The sequence below is a fragment of the Amphibalanus amphitrite genome, unplaced genomic scaffold, assembly GCF_019059575.1.
Source record: "Amphibalanus amphitrite isolate SeventyFive unplaced genomic scaffold, NRLGWU_Aamphi_draft 000212F_arrow, whole genome shotgun sequence".
Lineage (NCBI taxonomy): Eukaryota > Metazoa > Arthropoda > Thecostraca > Balanomorpha > Balanidae > Amphibalanus > Amphibalanus amphitrite.
Genome location: NW_024881707.1, coordinates 243,223 through 263,362, shown reverse-complemented (window position 1 = coordinate 263,362; position 20,140 = coordinate 243,223). Strand labels below are relative to the sequence as shown.

Sequence of the window (20,140 nt, the reverse complement as noted above, 5' to 3'; positions counted from 1 at the left end):
AAATAGGTAGAGCTAAAAATTAGCCAATAATATCGGGGGGAATTGGCCAGCAAATAGTTCAGCGCTTGTCACATGCAACCATCGCGTATATATCTTTCCCGAGCGAAAAAAACAAACATTCCAGTTTTTTGGCGCTTTTGTTTCAATTATGGTGGTTCTGTTCGAAGGCTCATACAGATGGTGTTTGCGCAAAATTTCTAACGGAAAATCACCGACTATTTAGTGTCGACAGCTGCATATTAACTTTTTGAACACGCCTCCATCACTGCTTGTTTATTGGCTGTCCGTGGTATTGGGATTTGGGCTGTGTTGCTGTATATACCGTGTGTTGCTGGGTGATTGTGATAATATTCTGATGATTAACCTTTTTATTCAGCGGTAGAGACCCACAAGTTGACTCCATTATAAATATTGTCTCTTTATCATGAAACAGACTCAGAAACCTTGGCATGAATGCTCTCAGGCTCTCAAGAGAATGTTGAAATTCAGGTCTCAAAAGATTAAAATTACAATAATGAAATGTTTCACCTACCTTCCAAGCCATAAACACTCATATTGGTACTGGATGGAACTTAAAATAAAAAAGGGGTGGATAATTAGGGGTTTGTAGCACCCCCTGGGATTTTCCACCAATGAAGTAGGTACCTATATGCTGCAGAGACCAGGGCCCTGTTTCACCGTTGATAGCAGCATGCTACTATCAAATTGCGCGAGCTGACGTAATGTGATGAGGTCACACTTATGACGTTTCATGTAATCTGTGAGCTGCGTTTGGAACAGAGTTGCTGTTTCGTTGAATGCGATGTGTTTGATCGCACGACCGTGAAGCTGTTGGCAGCAATGTTTGATGACATCACACAGATTGACGGCGTCATGGTTTGCTGATGTTTCCGTGGAAACCCAATTTGACACGTGTGATAGCAGCGTGCTGCCATCACCGGTGAAACAGGGCCCAGAATAGCATGGTCTGTGTTGCACATATTGATGCTGAAGCTATACCTACAAATGTCTTTCAGATAACCTACTGAGTGTTCACATTCATCACAAATGCAGTCATTCTCCGGTATATTACATCTGATGTGCTGGGCATCATCAATGTCAGGTATGCACCCTTTACTTTTTTCCTATCATGCATCAGTGATGCATCCAATGTCTGAGTTCCTAAGTAGAACATATGCTATTTTCTCACCAGAACTGTAGTGTGTACTCCATAAGAAAAATGCTAATTTTGCTGAATTTTGCTCTGAATTTGCTGAAAAATGCTGAAGCAGTTGCTGACGGAGGGCGAGCGCTACCTGATGACCGCCTTCCACCTGCTCGACTTCTCCGAGCAGGGCCTGTACGACGTGGTGGCCAACCTGGGCAGCCTGGCGGCCCGCTTCCTCTTTCAGCCAGTCGAGAAGAACGCCTACGTCTACTTCTCGCGCACAGTGGAACGGGGAAAGGTAGGTGGCAACGTGGCTGATTGTGTGGTAGGAGGTGATTGATGTTAGTTTTTTTTTGTGTTTTTTTTTACTGAGGAGTAGTGGCATTTGGTGAAAATATCAGTAACGTTGACCACAGTGTGTCGATGCCCGGTAAGGCGCCGAAAAAGCTGTAAGCACACACTCCTCTGATATTAGCCAATTATACTCGTAGCTACTCTTCATCTCCGCTATAAGTCCTTACTGCCAGTCGTTGTGATCTTCATCTTGGTGTCTTTTTTGTCATTCGGTTTGTTTTATTGCCCAGCTTCTATCCTTCTGGCCATCTCTCCCCTTCTCGCCAGTCACTGGAAGGGGACAGTTTGGCACCTCTCCTCCAGCCGGTGCCTGACAGCTCCCTCCCCCTCCAGCCGGTGTCTGCGGTGGCGGGCCGGGCCGGGTGCTACACGACCTACTCCGCGCTATGAGTCTGACCCTACCCCCTCTCCCTGCAGCCGGTGTCTGCCGCGGCGGGCCGGGTTCTGCACGACCTGCTGCGCGCCATGAGCCTGCTCGGTCTGGTTGCCGTCACGTTCGGCTGGAGCTACCCCCCCCCCCCCTGCTGCTGCGGCTGTACGGCGGCGCCCTGCTGGCCGCCGGTCCGGCCGTCAGTTTGCTGCGCGCCCAGTGCGCCTACGTGCTCCTACTGGCGGTGAACGGAGTGCTGGAGTGCTACACGTTCGCGGTGATGCGCCAGGAACAGATCAATGGGTAAGTGCCGTGGAGGGTTTATGGAAAGCAGTCGGGAAATGGTCGGTGGCTTAGTAAGGAGTGAGGTAAATTAGTCGGTAGAGGCTGAGCGGATTAGGAAATGACGTTCTCATGTTGGTTTTTGTTGTTAGACTGCCTTTTGCGGCTAAAGGCGAAGTAGAAAGGCTGGCCAGTTGTGTCGATAAAGTGAAGCTAGGAACGCTACTATCGGGCGCTTTGACAGGTGTTGTGGCGTTTTCCGGTGTTTCAGGTATAACCGGAAGATGGTGCTGCTATCTGTGATATTCGTCATCTCGACAGGGATCTTTACTAGGCTATTCGGCGGGGTTGGATTTATCCTCGCCAACTGCGTCAATATGCTGACCAGGATATACGTTTGGTGAGTTTTTGTGTTTTTGAATAGATTTGATTTGTCCTAATTGGTCTAATTATTTACATCATTATCCAATCTGTCATGGATAGTCAATATCACGCTTTATCGCCGATCTCGATATACTTGGATCTCGTTACTTCACCCGTCCACGACTGATACGAATGTCTGCTGTCCCCAATAGTGTCCTGCACCCCTCTCAATTGTCATCCCGTCCCCTCCCCGTATGCTGCTGGTTCCCGATACAGTGCCCCGTGCCACTCTCAACCATCATGTCTTCGTCCCATTTTCTGCTGCTGCTGCCCGCTCGCCCCGTCCAGTGTGTTGCTGGCGCTTGATGCAGTGTCCCGTACCCCTTTCACCCTGTCCCCACCCCGTGTGTCGCTGATGCCCGATACAGTGTCCCGTACCTCTCTCACCCTGTCCCCGCCCCGTGTGTCGCCAGTTACCGGTTCGTGGCCGGTCTGCCGCTGGAGCCGGCGGTGTCCGTGCCGCCGCTACTCGGTCTCCGCCCGCCGCCCGCCGTGGCTGCCGCGCTGGTGACCGCCGGCCTGCTGGCAGCCGGCTCCGAGAGCTGGCTGTACCCCAGCTCCGCCGCCGCCCATGTGGCTGTGGGCGCGCTCTGTGGGGCCGCCGTGGTGGCCGCGGCGGTGTACAGCGAGCTCCGCCTCCTCCAGGCGGTCAGGGAGCGGGTCGGGGATAAACTGAAGCGCAGCTAGCGGGGAGTGCTACTCACATGGTCATGCAGGGAATAGGTTTGTTTTGTTGTGATATTTATGTGCATTTTGGGTTGAATATACACCGTGCCTGTAAGTAGAGTGGATGTATCAATTTTAAGACTAGTGCGACTGCAGGGGGCGTTGTGGCTATCGCCCATTTGAGAGCTGGACAGTGCTTGAAAGCAACTTCCTACCCATGAATTTTGGCATTCAGATCCTAATTATAGCCATCTGTGATGAACGATGCAGGGGATGCAGAAAATCGATGCAGAAAATCGTGGCCGGTTAGCGTCTGGTGGGGCTTGTAGGCTAATGATGGGCACGACCGGGTGCTGTATGCTATATGTGGTGACAGCAGCGTTCCTGAGCGTCAGGTGTATCTCTTGCTCTGAAGTCCAGAAGTCCTTATCGTTCTTGTGCATTCACTTTGTCAGTGCCTGATGTCAGTGTCAGTGTTTGTCAGTGTTTCATTCTGTAGCAGACATGCAGTCATATTTGGTTAAATAGAACCTTGCAGTCTGAGGCAGTCTTTTCATTACAGTACCTCATTACAGCGTCTCATTCATTACAGTTCAATATTTAGAAATGCAAGACATTGGGGCCGATCGGGCATAGAAATACAAAACAACAGTATACGCTCGCTGGCTATTATTCTGAGACTCAGCATTGAACCTGCCATCACTACAATACAGGAGGCGACAGGTGTAGAGGTGATGTCATAGGTACTCATTTATCAAGTTCAAGTTCTGCTGACTTGACCCACAAGTTGACTCCATTATAAATATTGTCTCTTTATCATGAAACAGACTCAGAAACCTTGGCATGAATGCTCTCAGGCTCTCAAGAGAATGTTGAAATTCATGTCTCAAAAGATTAAAATTACAATAATGAAATGTTTCACCTACCTTCCATTGCCATAAACACTCATACTGGTACTGGATGGAACTTAAAATAAAAAAACAGGGGTGGATAATTAGGGGTTTGTAGCACCCCCTGGGATTTTTAGAATTATCTACCGCTGAATAAAAAGGTTAATCATCAAAATATTATCACAATCACCCAGCAAAACACACGGTATATACACTATACAGCAACACAGCCCAATACAACAGACAGCCAATAAACAAGCAGTGATGGAGGCGTGTTCAAAAAGGTAATATGCAGCTGTCGACACTAAATAGTCGGTGATTTCCCGTAAGAAATTTTGCGCAAACACCATCTGTATGAGCCTTCGAACAGAACCACCACAATTGAAACAAAAGCGCCAAAAAACTGGAATGTTTGTTTTTTTCGCTCGGGAAAGATATATACGCGCAACCATCATGTGGCCAATACAACTGAGACGACAGATGCTGGTAAAAAAAGCAAGCGAAAACAGGGACGTACTAAAGGGGGGGTGGACCGGAGCCCCCACAGTGTTTTCGGGGCCCGGGATGGAGTCGGGGCCCCGCGGGCCGGGGGCCCCACGTTGGCCGGAGTCGCGTCAGAGTCTAGGGAAATTCGCGGGAGTCCCTGGGGTCACGTTGGGACGGTCGGGGTCCTCCATAGCAGCTTCCCCCCCCCCCCAACTCTGGGGCCGTGCAGGGGCGGTGCGCCCACAACTTTGAGACGAAATACTGCACTTTTTTTTGCAAATGTTTCCTTTTTTGTTGACAAAGCCAAGGGACGAAAAATCAGTGGCCTTAAACCGGTGAGAAAACTAGAGTTGGGGGTACCCCAGGCTGATCTCTATTATGGTGTGCCCCCCCCCCCCCCAGTCTGAAAGTAGTTCCCGCGCCCCTGCCCTGGGGCCCTCTGACCGGACTGACAGCTGCAGGGTCCTTCTTGCTGCCTGGGGCCGCCTGTGGATGGCCGCTGGTGTCTGTGTCTGACCGCGGCCCCTCTGACTCCTCAGTGGAGGGGGCCCTCTATTATAGGTGAGGGCCTTCTGTCATGGGTGGGGCCCTCTGTGGAGGGGACTCTTTGGAGGGGGTCCTCTGTGGAGGGGGCCCGGGATTCCTCTGCCCCCTTAGCTGAATCCTAGGTATACGTACTGGGGGTCGTATCGACCCAACTCTCCGTGAAATGAGAAATGCCCCGCCCATGATGCGAAAGTTAATGGACTCTGTAAAGGGAGTTTTGTATGGTTTCAAAAATACACTTTTTCGGGGGTAAAATATACACCCCTTAAAACACCATCGTCTTCGCTTGACACGCTATAAAATACCCTTAAAAGTATATTGTACTCTGTAAAGAGAATTTTATAGGGTATCAAAAATACACCCTTTTAAAAGGTTTAATATATACACCCCTTAAAACACCCTCATCCGCTTGACACCCTATAAAAAAACTCCTAGAAAATATAACGGACTCTGTGAAGGGGGTTTTTAAAGGGTGTCAAAAATACACCCTTTAATGGATAAGGTGTTGACACCCTCCATGACTCCCCTATTTCTCCTTGACACTCTGAAAATACACCTTGAAAAGAGTCGTCATTGGAACAAAACTCACTTTCAAGAGTCATGTGACCCGTAAAAGGGTCTTTTAGAGAGTGTATACACCCTTAAAAACTCCCTTTATTTTTTATAGGGAGTTTTTATTTTTCTCAGTGCTGGGAAAAGATAGAACAGTAATCAAGAATCGAAGATGGCCATTTCATTTCATAGACTAGCGGCAGTCTACTGGTGTTTGCAGTATGTATATGCTTTTCTGTGATTTCCTAGGATTTTTAAAAACCAATAATGTCATATTTGGTCGAAAACCAAGTAATCATCACGCTACTTAGTACTTAAACCTTCATATCTAAAAAACTCCGATCCATTTTTTTAACGTTGCCATTATAAACTTCTATCAAACTGACCACAATTACCCAAAATTTGGCGCGCTGGCGGTGTGCCATTTTTATCCTACAGCGCAGCAAAAAAGGGAGGCATTTAACGCCCCCCCCCCTCCCACCGCCCCCAGTAAGTCTCTGGCTAACTTCTGCGCATGTTTTGCTTTCTGTAGCGGTAAACGTAATGTGTTCGTGAGAGTCGGTCGAATGATGATAACATTTTCTCCATGATGCAGCATTTTTGGTTGTTGGCTATTCATCCGATTAAAACTTCGGTCACCTATTTCAGCTCCCCTTCTTAGTGTTCATCGGTCCGATTGCTCAGTTGGTTTGGGTGGCTTTCGTTTATGAAGACAACTGATAGGTCTGGCAAGGATTAATATAATTCGGTGGAATCGTTGATTTTATAAAGAGCAATGACTTAATGATGTGGAATTTTGCATTTGCATTCATGTATAACTTTGCATTTATCTATCCTTAACATAACTACTTTCTGCATACAGCATACTGCATAGTGCATACAGCTTATATGACTATGTATTGCAAATTTATAAGCACTGGGTTCAAGTTGCACGAGCATGGGCGCACAATGACCATCTCAGTCGACGCGCCCGTAAACCCTAAATGAACGAACAAGTTGCACGAGCGAACGATACTTGCGAACGATCAGTTTCCCGATGCTGAACGGTTTTTGTGTATGTTTTACTTATTTTCTTTATTTTTAGCAGCCGCGGCTACTTAAAACCTATAGGTGGGATGTCGCATGCCCGGCAATGTGAGCTTAGTGTCAAAGTCAATCCATGGGGTTATCGGAGTACTTAATAGCATTGCCTGTTAACCCAGAAGTTCACGATATGACAGAGTCTATACATCAAGTACCTATGTTTTAGTACTTATTCTTAACCCGCGCCCTGGTGGGGGGGGGGGCTATTTTTTGCCCCCCTCCAGACTTTTCGATATATCTCCAGAACCGCTGCGGCGATCGTCACCAAACTTTCAGTACCCTCCCGGACATCAATTTTACACATTGTGACCAAAATTTTTTCCAAAGGCTATGATAGGTTGGCCGGAAATGACGTCAGAGTGACGTCATGTTCTGCCGTTTTCGACCCAAAAAAGGGTTTCGCGGGAAGAGCTGTCAGGCCTATAGCTTTGCAAATACAGAAAAACGATAAAACATAAAAGCTGTAGAATTGACAGGACTACAAAACTGCTATCTCGGATTTTTGAAATTTTTGGATTTTGACCCCCAAAAATAAAAAAATAGATTTTTTGAATATAATAGCCGAAAAATCCAAAAAGTTTTTAGACTTTCGCAAAAACCGGAATATATGTGATAGTCCTTACCGCCTTCTATCCAAATACCAAATTTGAGATTGATACATCTTTTTTTGGCGAAGTTATAGCGAAAAAACTGTTCAAAATTGATGACGTCAAATTTTCAAACTCAATTTTTAGCAATTCTAGACCCCGTAGCGCAAAACAAAGATCACCATTAGACTCCCCGTGACAAGCTGCATCGAATCGATACCCATTTTATGCAAAACTATCAACTTTAAAATTTGACCTTTTTTGACCTGACCTTGACCTGACCTTCACCAGAAAGTGACCTAAGCCGTACCTGATAGTCTTATAACCAACAGCATTGAGTTCGAAATGAAAAATTGGCCATAAAACATGCATCGCACAACCTTAGTACCTAAAGTTAGGTTCATGTGACCTGACCTGTGACCCTTGGTGACCTGACCTGTGACCTGACCTGGTAATGTCAGTGACCTCTTATAGCAACATATGTACTAGGCAACTGACGCCCTATCGCTGATTCTCGACAAAATGCGTTTTCTTCGGTGTTATAGCGCATTCAATAGATGACCCGTAAACGGTGAAATATTTCATCTTTGACCTGACCTGTGACGTCATCGGTGACCCCGAGGTCAATGAAATTTGGTTTCCTTCGACAAATTTGACAGGCCTTTCGAACGCCGTTTGAATTTTGCGGATCCGTCCAGTAGTTTCGGAGATACGAGGGGGGCAAAAAATAGCCCCCCCCCCCACCAGGTCGCGTTATAAACAGACCCCACCAGGGCGCGGGTTAATGCAGATTGTGGGTTCATTAATTCGTCCATCAAAATGACAATAACAATATGTGCATGAATGTTTTAAGTAAATGTCTCTTTAGTCTTTACTAAACTTAATTACTTAAAAAGTGCCCTCTAATAGTGAAGAACTAATAGTGCTCGATGAGTGTGAAGATGGTTATCAATGGTCATGCACTGATAAAACTCGCTCTTTTCAAGAAAACCTAGCAGCGGCTGTGCTGTAAGGCTATGTTATGTTTTGATTTTTTTTTCTAGTAATTATTTTATTAGACATCTAGGAATCAAAATTCGCTTATTTCAACTGACACTATAAGGAAAGCCATATTCTGCATTCTAATTTGCAGCTGATGCCTAAAGCTTGAAGCTTTGAAGAAGTTATGTTTGAAGTATCTGACATTAGAATTTGGTTACATTGTTTTTTTATTTTTTATATTTTTTGTAACCGAATGTATCATGAGCTAGGTATACCATAGCGGAGCTGCAAACGCGCATAAGCTATGCTTCGAAATAAGGATGTTTGAAATTGATGAAAGAAGAAAACTTATAGAGCAAATGAACACAGAGATTATAGATAGGTAACGCTAAAAGAGTAGGAATCATAGCAAGGACTTGACTGTTGCAAACTTGACCTCTCGCAGGTTGCCAAGTAGGTACCGCGCGGTGAAATGACAATGCTTAAACGGTTATTGACAATGAACGGCAGTTTAGTGTGAACATGGGGCCACACCCTCCCATCAGCAGACCGCAGCCTTGGTCACTTGCTGGGCGGGTCAGACCGTGACCTAGACCGTGAGGGTGTCCGCTCGCCGTATAAAAGGTGTCGGACCGCGGCAGTCGGCACCAGTTGCTCTGCACAATCGTCCAACCAAACAACCAGCATGAAGGTGAGCAATATATTCTAACTTATAGGTGCAATTTTATAATCAATACAATTATACATGATAGTGCTTTTGGAGTTTTATATGTTTTGGCTCTGAATGTGTATGATGATTTATGGTTGAGTGCAAAAATGGTTAGCAATCCAACTATAATAGCCGTTTTCACGACGACCATCTGGTACACATCTGGTGCACATTTGGTGCAGATTAGGTGCATATTTGGTCAAATCAGGTTCAGTGTGTCTGTTACTAGCTATCAGCTAGGGTTGCGCTAATTGCTTATATGCCTGCTTTGTCATATTATCAGATACTATCATCGATGAAAACACTGAAATGAATTCATAAAATACAGATATTTGCTGTAAAAGGGATTAGGTGCAGATTTGGTCAAGTTAGGTGCACTCGCCGGATAGCCCGTCGTGAAAACGGTCCCTATTGACTGTGCAACTCTGCATGTTCCAGGTGTTCATCGTTGCCGCCGTGCTGGCCGTGGCCGCCGCCGATTCTCCGGCTCCGTACCACCCTGCTCCGGCTCCGTACCACCCGACTCCGGCTCCGTACCACCCGGCTCCGGCCTACAAGCCGGCTCCCCACCACCCGCAGACCCAGTACAAGGAGGAGGCCATGCCGTTCGCCTTCGACTACGCCGTCAACGACCACTACACCGGCACCAACTTCGCCCGCAACGAGCAGAGCGACGGTCACAACGTGCAGGGCTACTACTCGGTGGTTCTGCCCGACGGCCGTACCCAGCACGTCAAGTACACGGCTGACCACTACGGTGGATACAACGCCGAGGTCACCTACGACGGAGAGGCCACCTACCACGAGCAGCACTCTGCCTACAAGCCGGCCCCCTACAAGCCGGCCCCCTACCACCCGGCCCCTGCCTACAAGCCCGCCCCCTACCACCCGGCCCCTGCTTACAAGCCGGCCCCTGCCTACAAGCCGGCCCCCTACCACCCGGCCCCTGCGTACAAGCCGGCTCCTGCCTACAAGCCCGCCCCTACCTACAAGCCAGCCCCCACCTACAAGCCTGCTCCGGCCTACGGTGACGAGCATTAAGAACACTGGTTTTCGCTTGCGAAATTGTACCTGACTACGGTAATGTGGGTGGCTGTGCAGTGCGTGTGTGTGGCTAAATACCCGTGTTATTTAAAAAGAATGTATGCTGAATAAATGTGAATGGCAAATTACCAAGTGATTTGATCCGTCACGATTTCGATCAAACATGAAGAGACAGTCTCCAGATAACAAACGCCATCTTGCACGTCACTGTCAGCAATAGCTGTTTTAATATAGGAAGGCTATTTTTCAGGCACCTATTCACGCAGTGGTTCTGACTGTGAAACGCACTTCATCGGCGGTATGTGTACGTCCATGCACCACTTGTTTTTTTTTCTCGTCTGTTTCGATCGCCGACCAGCTGTTTCCTAACATGGGTAGGCGACAAGTGTACCTTGCCACATTGCAGCGTTATGATCTTGAAGTTATATGGGGCTATTTTGTGTGCAAAAATACCATCGAAAAAGCGAGACTGACATTAACGGCCCTTTCAATTGATACACAGTGCATACTCAGTTAATGTGCATAAATGTATTCCATGCCGTGGTTAAACACCAATTTACGAAAACTGAACGCTTAAAAGCCCACTCACTGCACACCGAAATTGTATTGTTTCAGAGACATAAGTCGCGTTTACACAACCTTTTTGACGAGACTCTAGCTCATTTATTTTGCGATAATTTCGATCCAGTGATCTTTGTTTATTTAGAGGGGATCATTTTGTAAATTGTGAAGCACTATTGGCATCTTTTGCAACATAACGGGCGGAGCTATAAGCTTGCAACAATCCGTATGGTGGTGCCACGGTGTGGCCAAAATAGCCACGGTGTGGATGGTCTCAACAATACACGAAACGAAACGAAACGAAACGTATGTAAACGCAGCTAATAAGCGTATCAGACAATAATAAATAGTTACAGCGAGGCAGGGCTGTAGAACATCGATACATATACAGAGAAGCAGCTAGAAAGATGAAAATCACACCAGTGTGGCTATATACCAGTAAAACGCCGTTTGGGCGAAGAACGAGCGAGCGAGATAGTGAGCCCTGCACGTGCGGAAGGACGAGAGGGTTCTTCCAACGGGCTTGTGCAAAGCATCCTTCTAACCGGTCGCTAGCGGTGTACCAAATTTGAACGCAGTTGGCCCAGCCGTTCCTGAGATCTGGAAGCGGCATTCTGCACGTGCGCACGTGCAAACGGGGTCCAAACTGACTTTTGCACGGCACCCTACTAACTGGTCCCCAACCGTGAACCATATTTGAGCGCAATCGGCCCAGCTGTTCTCGAGATCTGGAAGCGCCCCCTGCACGTGCGCACGTGCAGTAGCACATTAACCGCAACACATGGGAATGCATTGCCTGGTGGGTGCCTATACCTGTATGCCAAGTTTCAGCGAAATCGCCCCAGTAATTACCGAGTTATTGAAATGGGAACAAATTTGGCACCTCTTCTTTTTGTATTTTGCACGTGCAGTGGGGGTCACTCACATAGATCAAGAGTATCTGACCTTTGGTAGAAGGGATGCAGCTACCCTACGAAAATTACTGAGACAATCGCCCAAGCGGCTGCTGAGATATGAGCCTCTCAAAATCACTACTTTTGCAAAACAACTTGAACACCCTTGACTTTTCACGTGGCACGTGCCACGACTGTCACTGAGATGTATCAAAAGTAGTCAATTACGGGGTAGAAGGGATGGGGCTACCCAGCAAAAAAGACCGCAGGCCAATCGGTCTAGCGGTTGCTGAGATAAAAGCCTCTAAAAAGCGTTACAGGCCGGGCCGGGCCGGGCCGCTCATACTGAGATTTTTCCGTTATATTGAAAAGACTCGCTTCGCTCGCTGCGCTCGCTCGCTCGTAATAATGTTTATGAACCTCCTGACGGGTTGGTTGCAGTTGATGGCAGACCGTAGGGCGAGGTCAGTGAGGGGACCGGCCGTGCGCGGTTATGTGCGCACGTTAACCTTCGCCCCAGTGGGGGGGGGGGGGGGGGGCATATGTTACCACCCTGTCGCGTTTTCCGCGTGTGAATAAAAAACTGCGGCGCTACGCGCCGCGCCGCTTGGGGTAGCTTTTCGCACATCAATTTTGGACAATGTGTGAAATTTTTGATCCCAGGTCATGTCAGGTCAGGTCACCAGGTCAAGTTAACTGACCAAGCCTAAAAAAAGTTTGCAATCATGTCCAGCCTGCAGTGTTTGTCAGAAAGGTTTTAAACTTGGTGGATTGCATAATGTTATGGGCGCCTACAATTTGTATGTCTCGGATTTTTTATATCCGTGACCTAAGGTCAGGTCAGTGGCGTGACCTTACCATTATAAGTCAATGGAGAAAAATGAAAATGCCTCTAGATCCGTGTGTACGCATAGGAACAGTCCAAATATTTCAGAATCACAATGATTTGGACCACCCGTGACGACCAAGGTGTCGTTTTTGCTGATAGCCTCTAGAAAGGTCATCCGAGGTCATTTGAGGCTACAAACAGATTTTTGCCAATAACTCTCGATTGGAAAGAGATAGAACGCTGGGGATGGTCTCATTGTGTTTGTCTTGCCAAGACGCATCGACTGATATGCAACATGACCTTTTCCGGTCAGGTCATGACCTTGACCTGAGGTCAAATTTTCAAGTTGACCTTGCAAGGTCAAATTATAATTCATTCGATGCGTCTCGGCGAGAGGAACACGATTCTGGCAATAGAAATGTCGTAGCGTTTTTTAGTCAAAAGTTATTGTCGAAAAACACTTTTCGTAAAAACAGCTACTTTTGAAGTTTTTGCCCTCTGGAGGCTAAACCGTTGACCTGAGGTCAATTTTGATGATGATCTTATCGAAAGAAGAGTTCAAGAGCTATCGATTGCTTTTCAATGCGTGTTTCTAACTATCATAGTTCCTGAGATAAATGCATGTTTTTGGAAAAATATAATGACATTTGGCAAATTTTGACCTTTGATGACCTCCAGTGACCCCAATATTGCTCTAAGATGAAAAATGACCGAAATACTTTCAAACGTACACATTGAGAGCTATCGATTGCTTTTTGCCGCGTCTTTCTAGCCCTCTTTGTTTTTGAGTTAGAGGTGGGTGGTAACATATGCCCCCCCCCCCCCCACTAGGGCGAAGTTGGCCGAGACCGCCACTGGGGCGCGGGTTAAACTTTGGACTTCAAATTCTGCTATAGATCAGGAATTGCGCGCGATCGGAGGGTAGGGGCAGGGCCAACGCAACAAGTTCTGCTTAGCGGGGCTCTATCCTTGTGACTCCTTCCATTCAAAAAGTTCGGGCAAATTTTATAAAGAAAAATAGAAAATAATGTTATTGATATGGCAAAGCAAACTGCCTAGACATCAACTGCTCAACGATCTATTTTATTTTAATTTGCAAATGATATATGAAACTTTTTGACTGTCTCCTTCGTCATTCGTGTGCCTGGCGTCATTAGCCGTTTTCACGACGGCCATCTGGTACACATTTGGTGCACATTTGGTGCAGATTAGGTGCAGATTTTGTCAAATTAGGTTCAGTGTATCTCTTAGTAGCTATCAGCTAGGTTTGCACTAATTGCTTATATGCCTGCTTTGCCATATTATCAGAGTATCATCGATTAAAACACTGAAATAGGTTCATAAAAGCCGTTTTCACGACGGGCTATCCGGCAAATGCACCTGATTTGACCAAATCTGCACCTAATTTCTTTTACAGCAAATATCTTCATTTTATGAATTTATTTCAGTGTTTTAATCGATGATGCTCTCTGATAATATGACAAAGCAGGTATATAAGCAATTAGTGCAACCCTAGCTGATAGCTGCTAAGAGACACACAGACACTGAACCTGATTTGACCAAATCTGCACCTGATCTGCACCAGATGTGCACCAAATGTGTACCAGATGGCCGTCGTGAAAACGGCTAAAATGAAGATGTTTACTGCAAAAGAGATTAGGTGCAGATTTGGTCAAATTAGGTGCATTCGCCGGCTAGCCCGTCGTGAAAACGGCTATTATCTGCTTGGATTCGACGATTGAGCACGGTGGCCTTATCCCGGTCATGACCTGACTACAGGACCACGTCGCGCTTTCTGATTGGTTGGTATGACGGCAGCGCAGGTTCTGATTGGCTGGTATAATCACACCGCAGGCTCGGATTGGCTTGCATGGTGACACCACACGCTCCGATAGGTTGGCTATGGCGTGTAATGAAATTAATTCACTGTGGCCGAGCCAGGAAACAACTGGACAGCTAAGATCAGTCAAAGGCACCGGTCAAAGTTATTTCATTGGCAAACACACCGTCTTCATAATTGGTGTTTGGCTTAACTTCTTCGGTCACATGTGTCGGATATTCCGTTCTGATCATCGGATCTTTTTCATCAGCGATAAACCCCATGAAGGGCAATGAATCGCCTGGATTTTCCGTGTTCGACACTGGTGAAGTGTTCTCGCCGTCACCTTGGTAAGGCGACTGCCTATCAAAGAAGAGGTTGGTCGGCGCGTCGGTCTCAGGTGCTTGAAGGGCAGTGGACAATATGGATTGAGGAGATTCAGTGGAGGATCCTAGTTCTGTGAGGGATGATGCTTGGACGGCATCTGCGCTTCCATCGGACCACGCGTCTGCCGACGACGGTGTTGATTTAGGGAACCAATCCGATTGAATTGGCGTTTTGTGTTCAGTGACTAGGAATTCAGTGTAGAGTTCCTCAGTCCCGTGGACTGACCCCTCAGATATGGTGGAAGCTGTTGTCTGACCGTTGTCTGGTGTGTTCATATGAATGCTGTCCACGAGAGATGAAATTGTTTCTGGTGGAGATGCCGACAACAATTGTGTTAGCCGCTGGTCGTTAGACTCTGAGTCACTAAAAACACCGTCAGATAAGTCGCTATTGAAGTTCCAAGCAGGGTCGTTTACTGTGGTTTCCATTGTGCTCATGCCAATGCCTTGTGAAGGATCAGCTCCTGACGCCGTGGTCTCTTGTCCGCCCCAGGCAGATGGTAAATAATCAGTGGGAGCAGTGGATGAAAGACTGGAGCGTTCAGTGCTTAGAAAAGCGCTGCTTTCTTTACTGTTCGTGGTTTCTGGAGGGCTGTCAGCTGTGGAGAAAGGCTTTGTAGATGAGCTGTCTGGATAATTGGCAGTTACGCTGTTCAAGGGACTGGTAGCTAGGGTATCTGGACCAGTAGTACGTTCGCTGTTGGTAGATGCAGTTTGAAGCTGTTGGGTAGATGCTGTGCTAAGGGGCTTGCTAGATGTGGCATCAGTAGTTGCAGTCATGGTGTCAGAACGATGCGTAGACGTTCGCTCTGTGGGATTGGACGACATGCTGTCTGAAGCAGTAATGGACGTATCGTGAAGGTATTCTGGCGTTACGGTCTGAGAGGACTTGTCGACTTTGCCTTCGCCCTTTTTCTTTATGGTGCGCTCTGTGGTTTGACCGGATGAAAGAGCGGTAGAGGTGATATGAGACGGAATGGTGGAGACGGTAGGCGAATCGTCGGAAGAGGCGAGAGATAGTGTTTGGTTGAAGTTGATTGACGAAGACGTATTTTGGTAGGTGGTGCTGGACGCAGCGTTTTCGCTGTGAACGCTGACGCTCAGTTTTATCATCTCTGTAATATTGGAGAGCATGTTGTATTGCGGGTAGGTGGCTGTACTGCTCGTCGGACTGGTTGAATCATCGGTAGCAGATATGGCAGTAATGCTGCCAGAAGAAGTGGAAGTTGTGCTAGTGCTGTCAGTAAAACTCGTAGACGTGTCTGGGGAAGGAGTGTAAGAAGTGTCAGTTGGTGTTTGGTTGAGGTTATCGCTAGTTGATTCAGCAGAAGCAGCACCAGTGGGAGTGAGCGATGTAACAAGCTCATTGGTCTGTGTCGTGTCATATGGATCTCCGGTGGTTGGGGCAGAAGTGTCAGATTGGATGTACGACTGGCCGTCTGTGACCCCTGAAGGGTCAGTAGTTGCTCTGTCAATTGATTTGGCAGTTGTAGTAGTGTGGGACTTGGCAGACATCCTGGCACTGGGATCGACGGACGTTTCAAAAAGTGGGAGGGTTTCGGTGAAGCTTTCGCTGACCAGGACAGAAGGGGAGTGATCTTCTGTGGGTATGGCTGGCATGGAAGGGGCTGAACCCACTTCGGAAGAGTCCCCTCCCGTGTTTGCGGAAGAGGGTTGAGACGTGTCCCAAGCTTCACCGCTTGGAGAGCTCGTCGAAGCATCAATCTGATAATCGATACCAGCATATTCATCATTCCCCAGACCCTCGACTGTGACGATGTCGGGCTCAGTGCTGCTACCTGAAGGTGCTGCGGTACTTGTGGCGTGTTCTGCGCTGGCCGGTGGCGGGGCCGGGGGAGCGCAGCGCGGGTCGTCTGTGTCCCCGCACACGCACACCTCGCGGTACTGGTGGCACATGCTGCCGCTGACCCCGCCCGAACACTCGTCATCGGAGGAGCAAAAGTCGCCCGGCAGCGCTGTGGGGGAGACGAAAATGTGTACAACTACGAGTACAGCGGTCAGTGGTCACTCATTCGAAGTTTCTTCCGGCTGCATGAAATAACATATTAAAAACCGGATGACAATGCTGATATGCTGACATTTTCGTCTTGCTCTCAAGCTTGCTGAATTGCGGCATGTAACGCTTTCGACTGCAAAACCATTTTGCCTAAAATCATGCACCTTTTAATAGTTCTTAACCCGCGCGGGGCTGGGGTCTCCAGCCGAACGCGTGGGGCTGGGGGGGGGGGGGTAAATTTTACCCCCCCCCCTGTTATCTCCCGAACTAATGGTCCGATTTGGAAAATTCGAACGCCAATCGAAAGATCTCATCACGAACAACTAAAAACATGTACTTTATTTAAAATTTGAGGTCAAGGTCAAGGCCAGGTCAAGGGTACAAATTGCAAGTTTCTACAGTATCGGCCTTGCACCGTAGTTGCCGATGAATGGAGTCATGGACTGAGACTGATTGCCCAAAACGTGTTCTTAGGCTACCAAGACAATATTCGTTGCATACAATATCATTCAGAGGTCACGGTCAAGGTCAGGTCAGGTCAGGTCAGGTCACCAAAAACAGGGGCGGTCGCAGACTTGGAGTTTGGGGGGCCAACTTGGCAAAGGGGCCCCTGCGCTGACCCGGGGGGCCCGGTGCTAGCTTAAAGGGGCCCACGGGCGTAGTGCACGGGTGCAGAAATCTAGGCCATGGCCGGTGAAGCGGGGAGGGGGGGGGGGTAGGGAGCGGCACCCGAGCGGAGGCTCATTGAGAGCTTTGAGGGTGCACCATGTCGAAAAGGTACCGAAAAGTGCATTTTGAAGCATTGATTAGGTATGTCAATAATTCACGCAACTGTGAATGGACTACCGCAAAAGTAAAGGCGGCTAACTTTGCAATTTTCTTTGCAAAAAAAAACTTTGCCATTTTTTAAGATCATCGTGCTAAAACTTTTAACAGTGGCTCATCGGTATCTGTTCACACATGTGTTCCGACTTCCGTTTAATCTTTTTTCACTTGAGCACAAATGCAAATTTTGAAGACCATTACAGTAGCAAATGCTTCGAAAGACGGATAGTGGGCAAAATATCCTAAATTTGTCGTGCTGCATGGAAAGTAGTGTTGCTGAGGAAAGGGGGTTTTGTTCCAGATTATTGTGGATGCAGAATAGGTACATTGTCTGCACTCACTGCAGAATTATTGTTGGTGCAACTGCGCCCACTGCACCCATGGTTCCTACACTTATGGGCCCATCGATAGCGCTTCGGCGATACCTATCGCTGAGGCTGCAATGGGGCCCTTAGAGTACGGTGTCAGACCCCCAGAGGCCGGCGTTGGACCCAAGGGTCAGCAAAGGGCCTCAAAGGCCCCAGGTAGGGCCCCAGAGGCTGATGTGGGCCTTCATAAGCAAGTGCGTGACGCCCAAAGGTAAGGCTTGAGCCCCCCAGAGAACATAATAGGGCCATCAGTGGCCGGTGTAGAGACCTCATAGGCCAGTTTGCGGGCCCCTCAGAGGCTAGTGTGGGGCCTCAGGTGTCGCTATGAGGCACTTAAAGACCGGTATGGGTCCTCAGAAGCCGGCATCGATCCTTCAGAAGCCATTACGGGGCCCTCAGAGGCACATAAGGGCAGTTTCGGTCCCAGAGACAGAAATGGGACCATCAGAGGCCGGTGTGGGTCGTGGGACCTTTAGAGGCTGGTTTGGGCTCTTAGGGGCCAGTTTAGAGCCCTCAGAGACCAGTACAGGGCCTGCAAAGGGCAGTTTGAGACCATCAGAGACCGAATTGGGCACTCAGAGGCTAATATGGGTCCTTACAGGCCAGCATGGAGCCCTCAGAGGTTAGGGTGGGGCCCTAAAAGACCGACATGGGCCGGCGTTGGACCCCAGAGGCCAGAAGAGGGCCCTCAAAGGCCAAGATGGGCCCTCAGACTAGGCCGATGCGGGCCCTTAGAGGCCGGCATCGGGTCTTCAGAATCCAGTGCGGGGGGCTCTCGGAGGCTAATATGGGCCCTTACAGGCCAGCATGGGGCCCTCAAAGATCAGAATGGGACCCTAAAAGACTGGCATTGGCCGGCGTTGTACCCCAGAGGCCAGCAGAGGGCCCTCAAAGGCCAAGATGGGCCTTCAGAGGCCGATGCGGACCCTTAGAGGCCGGCATCGGGTCTTCAGAATCCAGTGTGGGGCCCATAGAGGCTAATGTGTATCCTTACAGGCCAGCATGGGCCCTCAGAGGTCAGTGTGGGGCCCTAAAAGACCGGCATGGGCCGGCGTTGGACCCCAGAGGCCAGCGGAGGGCCCTCAAAGGCCAAGGTGGGCCCTCAGACGCCGATGCGGGCCCTGAGCGGCCGGCATTGGATGCGGGGGGCCCTTAGAGGCTAATGTGGGTCCTTACAGGCCAGCATGGGCCCTTAAAGGTCAGTGTGGGACCCTAAAAGGCCGGCATGGGCCGGCGTTGGACCCCAGAGACCAGCGGAGGGCCCTCAAAGGCCAAGATGGGCCCCCAGAGGCCGATGCTGGCTCGACATCGGGTCTTCAGAATCCAGTGCGGGGCCCTCAGAGACACTTTACCCGCGCCCGGCTGGGGGTCCTGGATTTCCACGCCCTGCTGGGGGGGGGGGTGTCTGAACACCCCCCCTTCTAACTCGGCTCCTGGGCCACGTAGCGATACGCGGAAGGCGGCGTTCGAAAGAGCGCCAAAAATAATGACGAAATCACTTCGGTCAATTTTTTGGTCAGGTCAAAGGTCAGGTCACCAGAGGTCATTGAAGGCAAAATTTCGCCGATTTCCAGGTCGAATGTCGACAATTTCCAAGAAGCCAACGCATAACTCGGGAACCAATAGAGCTACAGCGCCGCGGAAAAGCGCATTCGATAGCCCTATTAACGCCCTTTCTGAGTAATTCTCTCAGATTTGACCTAACGTCAACGGTTTTGCCTGCAGGGGGCAAAAACTGCAAAAATAGCCGATTTTTTCGAAAACAGTTTTTCTGCAATAACTTTTGACCCAAGCCTTGTACGAGCTTACTTTTACCGGCATCGTGTTCCTCTCGTCAAGACGCATCGAATGAACTATAACTTGACCTTGAAAGGTCAACTTGAAAATTTGACCTCAGGTCAAGGTCATGACCTGACCGGAAAGGGTCATGTTGCATATCAGTCGATTCGTATCGTCAAGCTGAACACATCTAAGGCGTTTTCATCGCTCTAGCATGCCTCTATCAAAAGTTATTTGCGAAAAACTGTTAGATACCATTCGTGACCTAAGATGACCTCAGGGCATAAACAGGGGTCACAGACACCATTTTCATGTTCAGTAAGTCTAAACCACTTGTAATCCAGTGTTTGGGAGTGTTTATAATGTATTTTGTCCAAAAGAAGCGCATTTCAATTTTCTCCCATTGACTTATAATGGGGAGGTCGCAAAATTGACCTGACCTTAGGTCATCGATATCAAAATTCTGAGATATACATTTTGTACATGCTATTGCTCTTAGCAATCGCTTAAAGTTTCAAAGCGATCGGTTACTCGGTGTAGCTA

General features: G+C 48.3%; 2 protein-coding genes across 8 annotated transcripts; both read left to right on the top strand.

Moving 5' to 3' along the window:
* The first annotated feature begins 123 nt into the window (after window positions 1-123).
* LOC122385232 (protein RFT1 homolog) lies at window positions 124-3,785 on the top strand. Of its 7 annotated transcripts, none has more exons than XM_043373361.1 (6): window positions 124-282; window positions 1,017-1,102; window positions 1,272-1,445; window positions 1,919-2,174; window positions 2,425-2,553; window positions 2,990-3,785. In XM_043373361.1, exons 2-6 carry the CDS (start codon window positions 1,048-1,050, stop codon window positions 3,261-3,263), a joined length of 888 nt encoding a protein of 295 aa, XP_043229296.1. In that variant the 5' UTR covers window positions 124-282; window positions 1,017-1,047; the 3' UTR covers window positions 3,264-3,785. The 7 variants fall into 7 exon arrangements, with proteins under 7 accessions (XP_043229296.1, XP_043229299.1, XP_043229301.1 ...); XM_043373364.1 differs by having other exon boundaries at window positions 125-323; window positions 1,335-1,445; XM_043373366.1 differs by lacking the exon at window positions 124-282 and adding an exon at window positions 292-314 and having other exon boundaries at window positions 1,335-1,445.
* Window positions 3,786-9,052: 5,267 nt separating this feature from the next.
* Window positions 9,053-10,156, top strand: LOC122385225 (cuticle protein 7-like). The gene is made up of 2 exons (XM_043373347.1): window positions 9,053-9,058; window positions 9,515-10,156. Exons 1-2 carry the CDS (start codon window positions 9,053-9,055, stop codon window positions 10,115-10,117), a joined length of 609 nt encoding a protein of 202 aa, XP_043229282.1. The 3' UTR covers window positions 10,118-10,156.
* The last annotated feature ends 9,984 nt before the right edge of the window (window positions 10,157-20,140 follow it).